General features: G+C 40.0%; 2 protein-coding genes across 3 annotated transcripts; one reads left to right on the forward strand and one right to left on the reverse strand.

The window, feature by feature from the left end:
• Positions 1-559: 559 nt before the first annotated feature.
• On the forward strand, positions 560-5,689 carry il17c (interleukin 17c). 2 transcript variants are annotated; one of them, XM_077596021.1, is made up of 4 exons: positions 560-721; positions 2,162-2,394; positions 4,128-4,187; positions 4,974-5,689. In XM_077596021.1, exons 1-4 carry the CDS (start codon positions 704-706, stop codon positions 5,221-5,223), a joined length of 561 nt encoding a protein of 186 aa, XP_077452147.1. In that variant the 5' UTR covers positions 560-703; the 3' UTR covers positions 5,224-5,689. The 2 variants fall into 2 exon arrangements, with proteins under 2 accessions (XP_077452147.1, XP_077452148.1); XM_077596022.1 differs by lacking the exon at positions 4,128-4,187.
• Positions 5,690-6,644: 955 nt separating this feature from the next.
• Positions 6,645-20,391, reverse strand: utp4 (UTP4 small subunit processome component). Its single transcript, XM_077596019.1, has 16 exons — positions 19,896-20,391; positions 19,303-19,491; positions 19,132-19,216; positions 18,221-18,310; positions 17,910-18,121; positions 16,279-16,450; positions 14,388-14,479; positions 14,146-14,242; positions 11,933-11,997; positions 11,674-11,796; positions 11,004-11,160; positions 8,972-9,078; positions 8,792-8,887; positions 8,507-8,692; positions 8,318-8,428; positions 6,645-6,885 (listed from the first exon to the last, which is right to left on the reverse strand). Exons 1-16 carry the CDS (start codon positions 20,052-20,054, stop codon positions 6,769-6,771), a joined length of 2,058 nt encoding a protein of 685 aa, XP_077452145.1. The 5' UTR covers positions 20,055-20,391; the 3' UTR covers positions 6,645-6,768.
• Between the last annotated feature and the right edge of the window lie 47 nt (positions 20,392-20,438).

Here is a 20,438-nt window from a genome sequence, read left to right on the forward strand (position 1 = left end):
TGAGCGCATGCAGACTCCACACAGTGAGAACTGACCTGGGATTGAACACTCTACCCCAGAACTGTGAGGCCGACGTCCTAACGGCTAATCACCTGGTTGCCACAACTGGGTGCTTCTCAGCTGGGATAGGCTCCAGCACCCCTCGCAACCCTAGTCAGGATATAGAGGTTCAGAAAATGAGATGAGATGGGGTTAGTACGTTAACAAATTGTCTTTTAAATGAAAGTTTTCGGGGGGGGGGTTAAAGTCATGAAAATGATAGGTTTGAAGAACAGACCAAAATTGCTTGGTTTTCATAGATGGAAAGAATACATTTGCAATTGACTTACACTAATTTGGAATGTGTTCCTTCTTCCCCCTTTTGCTAGTTAAACAGTGCCTTTGGAAGCCATAATCAGATGATGACAAAACGTTGCGTCACTGCAAGATTTACCTTCATTTGCTGTTCGCTGTGTAACCTGGGGTTGTTTGCAAGAGAGAAAAAAAAGAGAGAGCGATGTGGTCATTTGGATAAAAATAGACTGTCACGTGACCTCACCTGAATCCTCGCAAGGGGCGTGTTCGTGTGTGTAGAAGGTTGGCAGTTATCCAAAGTCTGAAGCGGCGTTAGCATCTTTCTATTTCCTCGTGCCATCGAGACCAATAAAGGCAAGAGCATGTCGGCTGCAGAAGGCACACATCAACCGGAGCAGGTCAAGAGAACATGGACGCGATGGCTCAGGTGAGTGCATGGGAACTCCGCTCGTCTCGGCTCCGCTCAGCACGGCTTAAATCAGGGGTGTCAAAGTCAAACTGATTTTTTTTTTATCACGTCGTAGTTTCGCTTTGATCCGGAGGGCCGTTATGTCTTCCAACTAGGCTGGCAAAAAGAATCGATTAATGAATTGACAGCTTTTTCAGATCGTGCTGATGGATAGATCATTTATGGACAATCAAATAAGTATTGATTATCTCTGTGAGCCTCTTAATAGCAAACATTCTTTTGTAATGGATTTTTTTTATTTTTTTATTTTTATCAGAAAAGAGGGCAAATATTAAATATATCATGTGTTTTAACCTTATGTTTTTTTTAATTGAAAAAGGAGAAAGAGTAAATATTGCATTTTTAAAAATCTGTTTATTTACAGTGAAAATAAAAGGGGAAAGAGGAAACATTTTAGATAATATTTAGAGAATTTTTTTACAAACCTGTTTCAAAGAACTGGATCAAAATCCCTAAATAATCTAAAACAATGTTTATTAGTAAGGGAAACATCTTTTAATCATTAGTTTTTCATTTCAAAAGGAAAGAAAATATTTTTCTTGAAAGTGAAAGACAAATTATTTTTATATATTTATTTTTAGATTTTGAAAAATGTTTTTGGAACTAAAAACAACACAAAAAATGGATTAAAAATTTGCAATTATTGATTAAAAAAGGGGAAAAACAAGAAATATTTCCTATACATCTATGCTGTATTTTCTCGCATATAAGCCGTATTTGTAACTCAAAAATATGATTGAATCAAGGGTATGGCTTGTATGCGCACAAGACTCTTTTTCACCAAAGTCACATTTACTATTTGTTGGTTATTTTCTGTTTTGCAGTAAGAAAACAACCATTACTGGATAAATTAATTCCTTATGATATTGACCCTAATAATGTGCTTTTGATTCATACAGTATCTCAGAAATACCACGTGCGATGATTTTCCAAAGATTTTCCTTCAAAGTAACACATTTGTACTGCCTATTAAAACCATAATGTGGAGGTAAAAATTGTGAATCAGGGGGCGGCTTATATGCGAGAAATTGTAAAATTCAACGATTTTAAGGCAATTTTAAGGGTGCGGCTTATATGCGAGAAATTGTAAAATTCAACGATTTTAAGGCAATTTTAAGGGTGTGGCTTATATGCGAGAAATTGTAAAATTCAACGATTTTAAGGGTGTGGCTTATATGCGAGAAATTGTAAAATTCAACGATTTTAAGGCAATTTTAAGGGTGCGGCTTATATGCGAGAAAATACAGTAATCTTCATTGGATTTTGATCATAAAACAAAAAGTCGGCACTCAAGATTTACTTTCTCGGGCAGCACAAAATAATGTGGCAGGCCAGCCAGATTTTCCCCCCGGGCCGCCGCTTTGACACCTGTGTTTTAATTGCTCTTCTTCCCTGCAGATTCTAACCTTGGTGGCCCTTCTGCTGGGCTTCATGCAGACGACAAACGCAGACCGCTGCTACGAAGAGTCGGAGCTGAGCAAGGCCGCCAACAGGAAGCTGGCCAGCCACTACCTGCAGCCGAACGAGCCCCGGGTGGTGGTGCCGCATGACGCCCCCTACGAGTGCCCCTTGGACCTCTACTTGCATCTCTGGGATTTGGAAGACAGGTCTCTGTCTCCCTGGAGATATGTGTAAGCATCCTTTATCATTCTCTATCTCATCATCATCTAGCTAAACGTGTAATTGATGCTTATGTGCAACTTTTTGGTCATTATTTTTTTTTAGCTTCATTACAAAAAAAATGAGTGTTTAGCGCGTTGGGCTCACAGTTCTGAGATCAAGGGTTCGATCCCAGGTCTAGCTAGACCTCTGTCCGTTAGTTAGCTGGGATAGGCTCCAGCACCCCCCGGAACTCTAGTGAGGATAAGCGGGTCTGAAAATGAATGAATAAATGAATTGTACTTAACTTATGTGCTTGTTTTAAGATAACTAAATATTATAACTGACAATAGCTCCGCCCCGCTTGGATACTGTTACTTGTCTGTCGAGTTTTTGGTGGTAAAATCTATGGCAAGGAAGTGTATAACAGAGTATGTTAGGGACACAGTTTAAGTAACAAGCTCTCTCTAGTGTTAAAGCTCAGAAATGCAACAAAATGTAGGCTTAACTTAAAATTCTGATCTGGCCCATATTCAATGATATTTTCAAAATTTGCTGCGGGCCATAGTCTAGTCATAGTTGACCTGAATGATTTTTTTTAATTATACATCCAAAAATTGACATTCAAATATAAACAAATGATTAAGGTTAAAAAAAATAATTAAAGAAGGAATGACTGATGACTCCATATTGCTCAAGTTGATGATCAGGTTCTTTTTTTTTTTTTTTCTTAGATGGTCTTTACTATTTTAAGACTTTCACAAATAATAAACACACCACACTATTTTAGTTTGGACTGCCTAAACTCGTTCCTGCATTTCTCTCCTTTAGAAACGTGAGATAATAGTTATTTTCTATTCAAAAGCTGTGCCATTCTAAAATCTAAATCCAATGTGTCTCCACCGACCTGTTTGTCAATCATTGCAGTTTTTTTCTCTAAACCACACAAGATAATTGCAGCTCTTGAAAAAATTTACTTGACAAATATACACACCATTAACAGTTCAAATGAATTTCAGTCATGTTTTGAAAGTGTAAGATTTTCTTGTAAATAACAAAATTGGACAATTTACAAGTAATGGTAGGCACGGCAAGTACCTTAGAAATTACACTAATTGAATAAAAACTGGACGTGAAATGTTTATTCAGCACCTCTCGTGACGAGGCGTGACGAGGCGTGACTCAGTTGACGTCAGCTGTTTGACTTCTATAAACGACAATGTTATTGTTTTCCTTTCTGTGGCCTGACGAATCAGTGAATGTGACCCGCTGGCGCGAAAGGGAAAATCCAGTGAGCTTGACACCTTTGGCAGAGTTAACAATTGCATCATATCGCAGAGTTGTGTCACGGTGCGTTACGGCAACGTTGCTAGGTTCACGTTGCTTGCAACTTGCTTGGACCTTTGTTCAAAGTGTAACATGATAACAGATACCACAAAAAAATAAACAACAGGAAGGAAATGAACCAAGTCACGTAAGGAGCACCCACATTGAGTAACAATAGTGCGGCTGACAGGGTGAGTGCAGTGCAATAAGGAAACATTTTCAATTGCAATATGGCCCGTTTTACATCATACCACTATGTCGTCATCATCATACATCAGTTTTTTTATATTTTGTGATGAAAGAGTATATAATATTTAAAAAAATGTTTTGCTAATTACTTTACTTTAAATTGCCATTAAACAGACATTAAAATTTAAAAGTATCCAATGTAAAAAGAGATGTAATAGGATATAAATATACTTGTTATTCATAAGGGCAGCTCGGCGGATGAGTGGTTCGAGCGTCGGCCTCACAGTGGGAGACCTGGGCTCAAATCCAGGTCGGTCCACCTGTGTGGAGTTTGCATGTTCTCCCTGGGCCTGCGTGGGTTTTCTCCGGGTACTCTGGCTTCCTCCCACATTCCAAAGACATGCACAGTAAGCTGATTGGACACTCTAAATTGCCCCAAGGTTTGATTGTGAGCGGAAATGGTTGTTTGTCTCCTTGTGCCCTGCGATTGGCTGGCCACCAATTAAGGGTGTCCCCCCCCCCACCTCTGGCCCAAAGTAAGCTGGGATAGGCTCCAGCAACCCCCATCACCCTAGTGAGGATAAAGCGGTTCAGAAAATGAAATGTGATGTTATTCACAAATGTCAGATCAAATTACCTTTTAGTACTGCATGTTTTTTAATGACCAACTATTTTAATTACCAACTATTTTAGTTACCAACTATGTTAATTACGTGTATGCTCTTTGTGTTTTTGTTGTCATAGAAAAAAAACAGCTGATGCCGACTTTGTTTCAGTTTGTTGCACGGCCGCATGGTGTACTCTCTACTAAAAATGATTAAAACATTTGTTCGTTCATTTTCTATACCGGGTCATCCTCACAAGGGTCGTGGAGGGTGCCGGAGCCTATCTCAGCCAACTCTGCTAACAAATTGATAATGATTGAATGGGTGTTCATGTGCAATTTTCCACTCAACAAGTGTTTTTTATCATAAATATGACCACAAAAATCATGTATTTAGATGCACACACTCCAAATAATAACACTGTGCACTGTATTTTAAGTTGTTTAGATTTTTTCTTTCATTGCTCACTCTGTTATGCTGTTTACCTCTAGCCGGAAATCCATGAAAGACCACTACCCTGACACGTACGTTGAAGCCCAGTGTCTGTGCTCTGGTTGCATCATAGTCAAGAACAAAGGGCCCCCTGAGCTGAATAACGACTACAACTCAGTTACAGTCAACCAGACCAGGGTCTTTCTCAAGAGGGAACCGTGCAGTGACAAGGGAATGTACTATCTGAAACCTGTCTCTGTGACAGTTTCGGTGGCCTGCACCTGCGCTACACCCAGAGTCGTCTCATGATTCCGCATGGCGGTATCACAATGTTCAGGTTGGCTATGATTCCTGGAATGTGGCATCATACATGCTAAACGGATAAGAGTTGACCCCCCCCCCCCCCCTTTTTGTCGTAAAATAGTCAGGCGTGAGAAGCTCAAAGTTGAATGAACCTTTATTTATCTGTCCTATTTATTTATTTATTTATCATGTCATATTTATCGTGCTGCATTTCATGTCTTAAGTACAATGGGTATTTCAAAAGCACTTTTATGGATGAGGATATTTATAGTACTTCAAAGTACACATCTTATTTATGATATGCTTCAAGGTTTAGATGATCTGAGAGTGAATGAAAGTCTGACATTGGAAACCAGTGGATTTTTGTCTAAGCTGATATTGGGTTTGACTTTGTGTTGTCCCATAGTGGGACTTGATCCAGTCTACCGGACTTATAGCTTCTTTCAAGCTAAATAAAAATGATGGTGATGACTTTCTGTGTATTCTTTCTGTTTACTCATGAGATGCCTCACCAAAGTCTAATTTTCTTTTTTTAAGTTGCTTCTTTAATGTTATTTACACATTTTTCATAAGAGCAGATTCCACAATTAAGTTAACCAGTAGAAGATCCACCTTTAATTATCTTTTATCAGCAAAAATAGATTGTTATTTTCAATCTACTGCCACTTTTAGGATATATATATATATATATATATATATCATACCCATAATTACGCTCAAACACAGCGATTGAAATGACGCATTTAGCTTAGTCACGTTGAGCTGGACTGCCGCCATCAAGCCGCACTATTAGATCAAACAAAAATACCAGAAACATTTGACACGCACAGCAAATACAATTAACACTTTGCAAGAGGAAACACCATTGGGAAATATACCATGTGAACTCTCAATCAATTTTTAAAAGATTTTGACGATAATGTCATTCCGCTAAGAGCGTAATTATGGGTATGATATATATATATATATAGCCATACATATATACGTACAGTGGTACCTCTACATACGAGCAGCTCTACCTACGAGATGATCGAGATACGAGGAAAATTTCGAGCAAATAATTAGCTCTAGATACAAGAAATATTTCGAGATGCGAGAAAGCAAGGTGGCCATGACATAAGGCTGTTTATCATTGTAGCACAGTCTTTTTTTGCCGCATCTCTTACGAGTCCGAAATTATCACTTATTTGGGTCTTTTGCCGGGAAAACGCACCTTATGGAGAAGCACTAACAATTTCGTCATACGCAGTTTCTGGGTATGATGACAATTAGGCTTTTGTCGAGTCAATGATGATGACAAACCCTATGTCCGATTATTACATACACATACATATGTACAGTGGGGCAAATAAGTATTTAGTCAACCACCAATTGTACAAGATTGAGAAGATTGTAATGGAGGCCAACAAATCAGTTTCATCCAAGAATACTGGTAACTAGTTGTTTATTTATCAAAACTTCCTTTACAAATCAGCGACCTTTCCGGATGTGGCCCAGCATCAGTTCTTTGACAAAAGCTAATAGATGAAAGCCAACATTGGGTTCTTTTCATTATGTGGCAAACTTCTTCTGTCGAACAGGAGGAGGCAGCTGAGATTGGATGTCGAGAAGGGGGCGTTCCACCACGACAAGGGACTGGTCCTCCAGCTGAGTCAAACTCAAGAGGTGCTATGTAAGGAAATAGCACAGGCATGAGTCAATATTGCTAACTAGCCGTGGTTATTTTTCTAGATGTGATATCCAAGTCCAATAATGTGATTGCATTGAGCTGTTTATCATGGGCGAGTTCGCCAACAATGCTGGGTTCCATCTCATTGTCAGTCAGAGTTGTCGCCGTGGGGTTTCATAATAGTGATCCCAGCTTTGTCGATAGCTCAAACTACAGTGCTCGCTGCCACTTTGGCCCAGGTATCGACAATCCATTCCAAATAGTCACGTAACTTGTGCAACGCTGCCTGCCTCTCCTTGTATGGAACTACTATGTTGGCGACCATCCGACATTCATCACCCCCACCCAAGCCGTTCGCAAAGCCGTTTCTCCTCGCTGTTAAATTGTGTTCGATCCATGGCTTCAGTCCATTTTCCAAGCGTTCACACCCACATTCTGTTGTCATTCACGTCAGGCATTTCCTCTGTACAGGTCTGGAGTGCTGTTTCTTTTAGTATTGGGAGTGTTTTTGAGGGTTAAAAATGCTATGAACACATGGAAGTCAAATGCCTCGCCACTCGTTTGGGATATTTTGAATGGATTTACCGTAACGCTTGGAATACACGGGGATGCTAGTTTTAGGGTGAACGTCCACTGGGTTGATCGCAATAAGTAGCGTGTCAGCAAGAAATGAAAACAGTCAGTCAAGCGATCAGGGTCATAAAAAAAATTGAATTTAGTGCATAAACAACATGCACTGACCGATTGGGCGGGCGCATTGACCATTTTAGAGAAAAAAATAGACTTAAATGCACCCTATTGGTGTGAAAAAAATGGTATTTACCATGCCAGCCACTTGCTACAGGCACGTGGCAATTGCACATTCCAAAAGCATTGCTCGGTTACTAGTTTGATTTTCTTTAAAATTACACACCCCACAGAGTAACATAATATAACTTTTAAAAATCTGTTTGTTTGTTAATGGGCAAACCACAAGTCAGAATTTAGTACAAGCTTCAAGTAAGTCTCAAGTCTCCCACATAAGCCCAAACATCACATTTTGGATCACGTAGGCCGCAATTGTAACCTTAAAAATATCCTAGTAGCTTTAGGTGAAATGGAACTTTGATTGTGTTACACGTCGAAGCCCCTTGAATTGAATCATACCCGACCAACTTTGTAATACTAGAAAACATCGTATCGTTTTACGGAGAATCCAGAGTAAATACTCACAGAAATACAAAAAAAAAAAGCGCAGAACTATGACAACAAGTACCATTTAAAGCAGATACCATTCGCAAAGCTTTTAAAAAGTAACAAACGATCGTCTCTCAGTGATCGTAATTGTGAAACTAACCATTTAGCCGTGTGTCTGTTACACTAATGACCAAAAAAATGCACACTGTTCAAAATTTAGAATTTCATGAAACCACCTGGGTATTTTTAGGTTACCTGAAAGCTCTTGCAAATCTTGAACGAGTGGCTGTGTCTTATCCTTTCAGACTCGGGAAGACTCCGAAGAGTCATCTGATTAGACAGCTGAGATTGTGATTCTGGGAGGGGCTACATGCGCGAGAAGAGAAAAAACATCATGATCAACAATGCAGGGCATTCCAAGTGAATTGCGGTCTGTTCATTTACCAGGCTCTTATCAATGATGCAGAACATAAAGGCATCGTGCAAAAGAATGTGAGCTGAATTCCTGGGGTTGAAGGTCACGTGGGTGATGGGCGTGTCCCGGTGCAGCCACACAGGGTGCAGACCTTTTTTCTGCAGCTTGCGACTCCACTCCGTGTACTCCTTTTGCACCAGAGAGAACTCAAATATCTGCAGAGCAAAAACCCATGCGCGTCAGGAAAGTATGTGGATGAGGCGAGGCAAAGATTGAACAATTATGAGGCAGAGAAGAACAACAAAGTGTTCAACCTGCTGGTCGGCGTGGACTGTGACGAGGTTTCTGGTGGTTGGGTGGATGGCCACGGCGGTAGGACAGGAGCTGTACACTGGCACTGAGCAGTGAAGCTACGGGCAGGTGCAAGCGAGAAAGAGATTAAATGCCGATAGGACACGTACCGTGCAGAAAAACAAAAATCCATCTCCTATCACCTTGAGTTTTGGAAGGTTAAAGACGTGAACCTCGCAGCCTGTGTTGGCTGCTACAAGCCAGTTGCCGTCGTCACTCGCGTGCAATAGGTGGACTGGCTGTCTGCACCCTGATGCACAAAAACACAAATGTTCCTGAGGACTGTGGGATCATTTAGAACAATGTTTTGGCACAATGGTGTGCCAAGAAGTCATACATTGCAATATTCCAAGAGAAAAATTTGAATACAGTCGCACCTCTACTTACTAAATTAATTGGTTCCAGAACTTTTTTTTGTAACTTGAAAATTTCGTATGTATAGGTGTACTTTATATGTAAATTCTAATCCGTTCCACAGTCCACACACAACTACCAACCAATCCCTTCAAAATTGGCTTTTTGCACCGGTGAATCGTAATATAATAAACTAATTTAAATGAACTTGGATTACGATGCACACACTCAAAAATAAATTTAATCTAACCTTACACTAAACTTAATTCTAATTTTGTTTTACATTTTTATGCCATTCTTCCAGCCGGGTTGGCTGTTTGCCCCGCCTCCAACCTGACTTAGAATCGATGGGCTGTTTGCTGTTGTATTCCCTTCAAAATATTCCGAAAATGATGCACACAAATGTCCTCACAATAGGATAGCACGACCACTTGCCAACGAGAAGTAGTCTTGAATTATCGATCGCTCTGCCAACAGGAGCTAACAGGCTATGGGGGGGAAAAAAGGAACGCTCCACCCAGTGCTCGCAGAGACATTACAAAGAGGTAGTTGCGGGAGAGAGCCAGTGCCCGATGTTCTTATGAGCAGCCAACGAGAAGGAATATATACTTCCCGTATTAGCGATCGCCCCGACATTCGAGTGACGGTAAAAAAACACTGAAAAAAATGCAACGCTCTGCCCAATGCTCGTAGATATCTGATATCTACACGAAAGAGATGCGGCAAAAAAAGACAGTGTGCTACAATGATAAACAGCTTCTCATGTCTTGGCCACCTGGCTTTCTCGTATCTAGAGATAATTATTTGCTCAAAATTTTACTCGTATCTCGAAATGCTCGTATGTCGGGGTGCTCGTATGTCGAGGTACCACTGTAGGTTTTAACTAAAAACTAACTGGCCATCACCTGGCTTATTTCCTGTTGCAATCTGCGATTTCATTAGGTGTTTTCAATGACGGGGCAAAAATCAATAGTGGAGGCTTTTTGGATACCTCCTCACAAGATGGAATCCTTGAATTAGTGTTAAAACAAAAAAGAGGCACTGGCATATCTTGGTACGCATACAACTGTTTGATAACTGACGACAGGTAACGTATTTTCCTGACGATAAGCCGCAGTTTTTTTGTTTTTAACTAGTTTGGCCGAAGGGTGCAATTTAAACTCCTAAAAAACCTGTATGAAAATATTCACACATGATTTCATGTTCTTATTTTTTTTAAATCGAACCTAAAGAGGGTTCTCTAGGCCTGTGTTGATCATTTTTACATTGGAGGTGCATGGACTTTAGTCTCCTCCCATCAGGGGCCACTACAGCGAACCCATGGAATTGCAGGTAACTTTCAACTAATCTTTTGGTTCACCGAAAAAATTTAATTACTTTTTCCCAAAAAATTATTCTTTTTTTTAAATGCCTTTCAAGATGGCATGTGTGGTCTGTTTTGGATTTTATCAAATAAAATTAGCCCAAAAAGGGTGATGCTTATTCTAATGCATCGGTCTCAAACCGGTCCTCAAAGGGCAGCAGAGGGTGCAGGTTTTCATTCAAACCGGACAAGCGGACAACTTTTGCAAGTGTAATGAGTTGATTGCAGCCAGGTGCTTCTTACTTTAGAAGACCCCTCATTGTTTAAACTGTCGACACTGGATCGGTTGAAGCAAAGACCAGGACCAACTGCGGCCCTTTGCGGAATCGGTTTGAGACCCCTGCTCTAATGCGAGGAATATATATATTTTTCCCCTTTCATTGTGCATTTTTGGGCTAGTACGACTCATACTCAGGCACGACTTAAAGTCTAAAAAATACAGTACATTCCATACTCACCTGACTGAGATTTGAACGTGTGAATGTGTTTGCACTCTGACTGGGTGAGGGAAAGCACCAAGACTGATGAGCGACTGCAGGATGCAAAGAGTTTGGAGGAGTCGGGGGAAAAGCAGAGTTGCTGGGCTGACAGAAGGATCTTGGGTACTTTAGAAAGCTGTGGCAAATAAGAACAGTAGCAAGAGGTCAAACTCACCTGGCCCCTCCTGGCTATATTCATTCATTCATTTTCTGAACTGCTTAATGCTAACAAGAGTCGGTGGAGGTGCTGAGCCTATCCCAGCTGACTTCGGGCCAGAGGCGGGGGACACCCTGAATCGGTGGCCACCCGATCGAGGGGCACGAGGAGACAGACAACCATTCACGCTCACACTCATACCTTTGGGCAATTTTGAGTCTTCAATCAGCCTACCGTGCATGTCTTTGGAATGTGGGAGGAGACCGGAGTAGCCGGAGAAAATTCACACAAGAACATTCAAACTCCATACAGGAGAACCGACCTGGATTCAAACCCAGGGCCCCAGAACTGTGAGGCTGACATGCTAAACACTCATCCGCCAGGCCGCCTCCTGGCTGTAATACATACTAATTTGCATGCACTGCAAAGTCTTGCTTGAAGTACTAAAGAAGCCACAATTCACATTTGTCATGTCAGCAGGGATGTGCCAACCTTTGTAATGCTGATGTTTTTATTGTGGATCTGTAGCCTGTACAGACGAAAGCTGGAAACAGTCGAGTACGCCAGCCACTCTCCACATGGAGACAAAGCACTGCACCAGATAACTTCTTCACCCTGCACACAGAGTATGACTAGAGTTACTCGACAGATCACCATGATATCAATTTGAGAGTTTATATTCAGTCTGATCTACTAAATTTCTAAATTGTATTGGTACTGGACATTTTAAGTTCAACTTGAATATACGTACCTTCTTTTTCAAGTGAATTATTTTCTCTGGTTTTCTCTTCACAGGTAAACTCTCACCAGCCTTCCCTGATAACAGACAGTAATTATTTTGTTAAGATTTAAAGACCATTTAAATTTGTTGACAAGCCATGAGGCAACGATTTATATTGTCAAGCTTTATAGGTGGCCAGCCAACCCTTTTATTAAAGTATTATGCAGCCTTGCATCTCCTAGGCAGGTGACTCGCGACTAGGTTGCATGTTTACACAGTAGTATTTGTTAAAAATACACCACTTCCTGGTTGCGCTTCTTTAGTGATGTTGATCAAATTTTAATACAATTCAACAAGTTGATCAAATCTTACCGCCTTGCAATCTACCAAGTCAAACTTAGACATATTGAGCACTGCAGCACTACGTTAACAGAACGTACCCCAGAATGCTTTTAATGCTCCGAGCACACCTGTAAGTGAGTACAATGGTACCTTTACCTACAAAATTAATTGGTTCCAGAACGTGTTTCATGACATGGATTTTTCTTAAGCAGAGCAGTACTTTTATGAATACAACTAACTATTTAAAAATGATCTGTTTCCCAATTGTGTATGAAAGATGCGATAAACACCCAGAAATGAGAAAATATGAAAATGATTAAATAATGCCTTAAATTGACACCACAACCCCACCCGCCCCCTTGAAAAAAAGCCTGAGCTTTTCAGCACACTGTTGCCCTCTCTTTCACGTCACTCACATGAGCGGCAAGATCAGCATTTAAGTACTACATCAGCGTTACAACCCAATTCTTTACAATATATAAACAAAAATAATATAGCCACCCCAATAATAAACCCACAACTTATGTATGTTAGGCACACTGAGAAAAACTCAACTCTGTGAAGAATCAGGAAACCACCAGCAGAGAAACAAGGAGGGTCAGTCATATCTTGACTCACCAAGTACTCTTTGCCGTAGAGCGGGGGTGTCAAACCGGTCCTCAAAGGGCCGCAGTGGGTGCAGGTTTTCATTCCAACTCAACAAGAGGATGCCTTTTGCAAGTGTAATCGGTAAATTAAAGTCAGGTGCTACTTTTTTTAGAAGACACCTGATTGGTTAAAATGTCGGCACTGGATCGGTTGGAACAAAGACCAGGACACACTGCGGCCCTCAGCGGAATCGGTTTGACACCCCTGCCGTAGAGGCTTCTCTGCTAAACGGGGTGGCTTCTAAGGGGCGCTAACCTTGCACATTCATAGACCTACTAGGAAACCAACTGAAACCAATTTAAAAAGACAAACTATTGGATACAGGAAGTGTATTGTAGCGTCGCTCGTCTGTGGCGACGTGATGCATTTGCGGGCGTAAGCACTGATAGGTACTGGGCCCATGACTGTAAATAGGTGTCAACGAGGCTAAACTGCCTGAATGTGGCGATTGAGATGAGTGGCAAGTGAGCCTGTCTTGCAACTCTTAATCCTGGCAATATCAAAGTATCTGCTTTACAGCTTTTCATTTCTTGTTACAGTGATTTCCATGTAAGTGTTTAGTAATCAGAGAATTTTGTATATACAGTAATCCCTCAAATATCACGGTTAATGTAGACCAGACATGGTTGCGATAATCGAAAAATTGCGAAGTAGGGTCACCCCTGTAAAAAAAAAAAAATAGTTCAGTGCCGAGTCCTAGTAGCAATAGTGGTTTGAGATTACGAGTTTCATCGTGGATTTCCACATTTTTATGAACCTTAAAAAAAAGTAATTAAAGACAGAAAAAAAATCACGAAGTACTGAATTCGCGATAATCGAGGGATTACTGCAGAAGCATTCGAAAGTAGAGGTACCTTTGGAATGATCTAAAATGGAGAAACTCCCTGGCAACATGATTTATAAATGAAAATATTCAAATTTAGACTGTGGGCTTTTTAATTACCCAGACATTCAACGGTCAACCTTGTACCAAGACAAAACATGAATGTTGGGGATTAGTAAGGATTAGTTTGGTAAAAGAAAATCAATTAATTTTGGCATGACGCACCCAGAAAATACAACAAAAAGCAGTGGCCTCCCTTTAACTTTAAATCTGTACATGCACAACATTTATGTCAGCGGAAAAAAGCAAACAAAATGAGACTTCAAGTCAATTTTTGGGCATAGATCTGACGCGGACACATTTTCGATACATCACCAATATTTTTTGTATATTTTTCATATCCAGAATTAGTGTTGTATTGTTCCCTCACCATGCCCATCAGTCTCCCCTAGTCTCCAGAGCTCAAGATGATCAGGGAACTGGAACAGCAGCAGCCCTGACTTCTTCGCACAACACACCAGACTCCTCTACATGGAACAAAGATACAGTAGATCCACATTATGGTTGTGCAGTGCTTTGCTGATTTTCAATTTTAAAAAAAATACACATTATACTAGCGAAATAGAACTAATGAATCAATTCTTTCTACACTTCTATATGCAAATTACTCACATGAGGAAAGACTATTTGACGTAAGGCTGATTCTTGGGTGTTCTTTTCCACCTTGTCCAGCAGTGGTTGTACCACAAGCATTGTATCCATACCTGAGGCATATACAATAGCATGAAAAAATTGTAACTGCCAAGTTCATAACTTTAAGGAATTTATCATTTTTATGACCAGGACTTTTTCATTTGCTGTTGCAGTATTTTTTTTTTAATCGAACCTATATAATTTTTGGCCCTTGGTTTTAAACACGCCATCATTATTTTTGTGTCTGCAGGTGTTTAGAACATGGCATAGCAGGGGTTATGTTGCTTATTATTTACTGTGTATTATTTAGCTGTAGTGCCAGCAATATACCCATGTTGTACATATTGTTTCTCTTTACAATAATTTGGCGTGGTATGAAAAGCACACATTTGTATTTGCAAAAAGAAAAAGAAAACTAAAACTTAAAGAAAAAACTAAACTAAAATTTGGATTCAACCACCAAAATAACAAAAGAACAAGGTTTACAGTAATGTAAAATTTGTTGACCAGTGAAATTAGGGCTCGACATTAACAACTGTCTGAATGCCCAGGGCAGCCAAGTATTTGTTTCAGGCAGCCAATTCCGATCGATAGGTGCCCAAAAGGGCAGGTAACATTTTGATTAAGTGATGTAAAATAAATGAGGTAAACCACAATCAGCAGCAGCTCTTTTGTTTCCTGCCATGGGCACGGGCATTTTGTGACACATTTTCGTATTCTGCGCAGATGGCTGCGCATGTGAACATTTTCCGCTGATCATTTGAAATATTTATCTACGTTTTAAAGGGACCCGCCATTTTGCAACGAATATTTTTTTACGCAGGCCGGTGCGCATAAATCATGTTCCATTCGGGATTTTATCTACATTAATCATATACTGCTTAAAAAATAACTTAATGCACGTGTTGCGCCATTTTGTATGGTGATCCTGTAAACAAAAAATTAGGGCAGGTGGATTGCCACCTCGGGAAGGTAAAATAGAAGGGTTACCTGCCTTATGGACAGGTGACTTAAAAAGTGAATGTAGAAGCCTGGAAATTAAAATGATTTAAAAATATAAATGTGAAAAGTGATTTATTTATGACTGAATTATATTATCACTTTTAATATCCATATTTTTATGAATAAATACATTCAATCGATTAAAACAATTTTAATTAAAAAATAAATCAATAAAATGGATTAAAAAAGCCAAAAATATTCCCCCAATAATACTCTTAAGTTGTTTTTGGAATTAATTCATTGTCCCTCATTGACGGCCATAGATGTCAAATTCTGTTAAACTGCGAAGACTGTATGCCACGTGTCAAAGTGCGGCCTGGGGGCCAAATCTGGTCCGCCGCATCATTTTGTATGGCCCGGGAAAGTAAATCATGAGTGCCGACTTTCTGTTTTAGGATCAAATTAAAATGAAAAGTATAGATGTATATTACATTTCCTGATTTTCCCCCTTTTAAATCAATAAATGTAATTTTTTTATCATTTTTTTCTCTTTTTAGTTCAAAAATATTTTGTAAAATCTAAAAATATATTTAAAAAAAAGCTAAAATAAACATTGTTTTAGATATATAAAAAAACTGAATATTCAGGGCTTTTAATTCATTTATAAAAAAAATCTAAATATTATATCTAAAATGGTCCGGCTCACATGAAATCGAGTTGACGTTAACGCGGCCCGCAAACCAACCCGAGTCTGACACCCCTGCTGTATGCGAATGCTCATTATTCAGTGCCAGTGACTGCACGAGACATCCAATCCATATTGACTGGTGGGCAGGCAATGATCAATTACTGCCAGCCTCTCCAAGTCGACGTCGATCGAACGCCCCACGCCGTCGATGGCAGGCAGTGAGTTAAGAGTGCTACGTACCTCCAGAAACTACTGCAGTATCTGTGTGCACCAGTGCTCTCACATCATGTGAATGGTTTTTAAAGGTCCTCGTTCGAACCCAGTCCTTGTCTTGTTGGTTGACGGTGCGCGAAAGGAACTGGAACTGGACAACGGTGCCTTCTGACGTCCCAGTTAGGAGACTGCTCTCATCCTGTACAAAACCATTTAATTCACTGACATTGTCAGCATTGTAAAATGTCTATAACCTTTACTATAAAATGTGCTCCATTGTTTGGAGGCAAGGTAGCAAATCATTGTTAAGGTGAGGCTGATGTTTTGCTTCTACGGCAGTACCTCTACTTACAAATGCCTCTACATGACATTTTGAGGTTAAGGAACACTTTCAGTTTGATTTATTTAATAAGGGACAGCACAGATTGATGAACATATCTATATTCATGTTAATGAGCATATATATATGCAAGATTGTAGCCGAAGCTAATTTGCATCTTTAGTCCTTTGTGTAGGTTAAAGATGTGATGACACATACTAGACATACACACAGCAGTTTTAGACAGCGTTGTGATCGCAATTTTGTTCGTCTAATAGCCAGGCTTTAAGACGATTGGAGAAGAGGTTCAGAGACGGGAGTTCACATATGTTAATTGGCATTGAGTTCCAGATACGTGCGGCACAGAGAAGGTGCTTTGGCTGAATGCGCTCTTTTTGAAGGGAACTACACAGTCGCCTCTAGAGCCAGCGCTTGTTGATGTGTTGGAATTTTTTGGGACAAACTCTTGCAGTGAAGGAGGAGCTTTGTGTTGGAAGATTTTGTAAACTAAGGTGGCATCTGCATATTTAACAATACTGTCCCAGTTCAGGCGTTTGTGTTTTTTTAACATCTGATATGCAAATGAACGTTCCAATATACAAAAACGGGATCCAAGTTACATTTTTCTTTATCTGTTATTTTATGTTGGAATTGTCCTGCTTGACACTCCACTGACTTCCTATTGGAGCCTCATAACAACTCTTTTAACCGCCATTTCTCATCAGTTTTTTAATTTAAAATTATTGGTGCAAATTAAATCAATAAGGGGGACCTGTTATCCATCGAGGAAAACCAGAAGACAAGAAAGTGGGTGCGGTTGACTGATATTGCCACACAGTACAGGCCATAACCCACCTACTAGCATTGCAACGCTACTGAAGCAGAAGGAAGCATGAAAAGCGACGCCTCTTTGGCATGGCCTCTCTGTATTGAACGAGACTTTTACCCCTTTGGAGTTCTATTTGATGCGAAGTTGTTTTGAATTCATAATTTGAGGTTCTTTAGATGTGTTTTTGTGCATGTGTTCGAGTGTGAATGTTAGCTTCCTCCTTACAATGCACAGTACTCCTGCACAAATAGAAAATGTTTTTTCTTCATTTTATTAAAATAATAAATTATTTAGTCTCATTTTTTGTGTTTCCAACATCTTTTGTGCAAAATTGGGACATTGATAATTTTTAAAGGTTTTAGTTGGGAGTTATTTTGAGGACTTTGGAACGAATTAGAGAATTGACATATAAAGTACTGCTCTACTTGCGAAAAGTCTAAGTCACGAAACAACAAACCAAGAAGCCAATTAAAATTCGTAAATAGGGGTACCACTGTACTAATGACTTGCCTGGCACACAGAAAGAGCTAGCACGTCCCACTTGGTTACTAGGTGAGTGTTGACGAGTGTTCCAGTGATGCCATCCCACATCTGGACTTTTCCAGCTGAGTCACCACTAATGATAGTGTGATTGGATAAGAAGACGAGACTCCAAACCACAACCTGCCTGCTCTTTGATGCTCCTACACCTCGTTCTACAAGCATTCTGTGCGAACTGATCCCTGAAATAAGACAAAAAAAACACAAAAGACTCAACTTACATCTGTGTTTCAAGTGTTTTGACTAGTCAGTAGAAGGTAATGTCAACATTCTCAATTTACCAGTTTCAGCATCAAATATTTTAATCATGTCCATCATGCCAGCAGCCACCAGCTTGCCAGAGGGATGCCAAGAAAGACTTATGATACGACCTGCAAGATCACATTAGGGCAAATGTCACTCATCAATTGTGGGATATTCGAGATGGGATGTTTTCACTGCAACATTTTTGATAACTAAAATCGCCCACCAAGAATCTTGCCGTGGATTTCAACGGCTTTTACAAAAATCAAACTAGTTTACGGAGTACAGGGCGAGGGGCAGATTATTTTATGTCACCTATAGTTTTCAACCTCCCTGGCCGCTAGAAGTCACGGTAAAATAGTTCCAGCCATTGGTACCCCTTGTTTATGGAAAGAGAAGAACTTTGTTTTACGTCTCTCATTATAACGACTGCAGAGGGGACTTTTTCACCGGCGGAGGGCATTTTTCCCCGGGATTTTGTCATAAAAGTGAAGGCCTCATGTATAACGCGCACCCGAACTTTGCTTCAGTATTTTAGTACAAAATTTGGCACGTTATACTCAAATATATACGGTATATTGTTTGTAATGCTTTATAAATAAACTTGAAATGGCTTGATTAGCTGATGGATTAGTCAATTTTTATAACCCGATATTTTTTTTCTTCACATAATTTGGTACTTTCACAGTAACATGTTAGAATCATCCGCATGTAGCATCCTGAATTAATAGCGTGATAGCCAAAGGGACAATAATCTCCCAACACTCTGCGAGCCGGCATGAAATGGGAGAACTCAGTGCTTGCTTATTAAATTGTGTTTTCACTGCAAATGAATATCGGCTACAAATATTGGCCTCCTCTAACTAATAGTAAAAGGTATCAGCCTGTAAAAACCCATATCACTAACAAAAACTATGCAGGTTCTCTCAAACTCATGAATTGATCTTACTTTTCTGCCTGTCAAAGTTCCTCTGAAACTGAATCCGATCCTCCAGTATTTCAAATATTTTCACAGTCCCATCTTCACATCCGACCTGTATAAACAAATATAATGCATCTTTGCTTCACTTTGAAACATTTGCATATTGATTAATCATCGATACTAAGTGTTCTTACTGACCGCCAACAGCGTTCCTGCGGCATTGCTGCAGATGGTCCAAATTGGTCCCCCATAGGCATCCACTGTGGACTTGGGCTGCAAGTTCTCCAGGTCATACTCAGTGATCCCTCCATTGAAACCAGCACTGAAGAGTCGCTGACCTACCCAGCAGAGAGTTTCAATGCCAGCACCATCTCGACTGGGGATCACCTGTAGTAGTGCAGTGGAGAGTATAGTGTTTATTATGAACCAGGAATGAGTGACATTTAATACCCAATTTCTACATTTGATCTATTGACATCCAATTCATTTCATTTTGACTGGGAGGCGAATGAACGAATGTCAGTGAATTATACGTCTAGCAACGCCAACGGCACTCAAACAGGTGTCAATTATTTTTTATTTAGATGATTATTATTATAGAAATGTTGCAGTGAAATATTCTCAGTCTGCAAGGAAGATAAGTTTTAGCATATTTTCGCAAGAGTGCAACAAAAAAATATTTTCAAATATGGTTTGTTTTTCTCTTTTAAAGTTGTATCATAAAATAGACAGATAATAATAATAATATATATATAAACAGATTGTGTTTGAAAGCCGTGTTTTGGACTTGCCTTCTCTTGGAAATAGTTGTCACTGAAGTTAAAAACCTCCACAGTTCCATCAGCCCGGGCCAACGCGAGCCGCTCAGTTCGTCTATTAAACGCCATGGCTCGAATGGCACTGGGCATGTAGTCGAAAAAACGGACCCGGTGCACCTTAAACTCACCCATGTCGCCCCCCAAAAGAGAGCCAAGCTCAGGTCGGACCCCAAAACTAGTCGAAGTCTGACAAACACGTGATTCTGCTACGTGCTAGCGAGTAAAAAACAGCTAACATTTCAAATGAGTGCAAGTAGAGGAAGGCTTGGCATAAGCTAAAAAATAAAATAAAATAACATTTTGAAAACCCGACATCTCCTTCGAGAAAGCTTCCCACGCAATTTTAAGAGAGGCTCGAACAACTTTTACAGAATTTACACACGCTGGAAAACATGGGCAGCCACGTTAATGCCATTTGACCCGGAAAAGAACATTACGGTTTCCGCCTCAAGCAGGACATGCGTCAATACAGGGGCGGTGTCATAGAAATCACATATAAATAGAGAGAGAACTTGA

The sequence above is a fragment of the Stigmatopora argus genome, chromosome 3, assembly GCF_051989625.1.
Source record: "Stigmatopora argus isolate UIUO_Sarg chromosome 3, RoL_Sarg_1.0, whole genome shotgun sequence".
In the NCBI taxonomy this organism is placed as follows: domain Eukaryota; kingdom Metazoa; phylum Chordata; class Actinopteri; order Syngnathiformes; family Syngnathidae; genus Stigmatopora; species Stigmatopora argus.

Coding starts and splice junctions, on each gene's coding strand:
- il17c (XM_077596021.1), top strand. Junction 2,395..4,127: donor CTGTCTCCCTGGAGATATGT/GTAAGCATCCTT, acceptor TCATAAGGGCAG/CTCGGCGGATGAGTGGTTCG. Junction 4,188..4,973: donor AGACCTGGGCTCAAATCCAG/GTCGGTCCACCT, acceptor GTTTACCTCTAG/CCGGAAATCCATGAAAGACC.
- utp4 (XM_077596019.1), bottom strand. CDS start 20,054: ATGGGTGAGTTTAAGGTGCACCGGGTCCGTTTTTTCGACTACATGCCC. Junction 19,217..19,302: donor CCGCAGGAACGCTGTTGGCG/GTCAGTAAGAAC, acceptor TTGTTTATACAG/GTCGGATGTGAAGATGGGAC. Junction 11,797..11,932: donor TAATTCACTTGAAAAAGAAG/GTACGTATATTC, acceptor CTCTGTGTGCAG/GGTGAAGAAGTTATCTGGTG.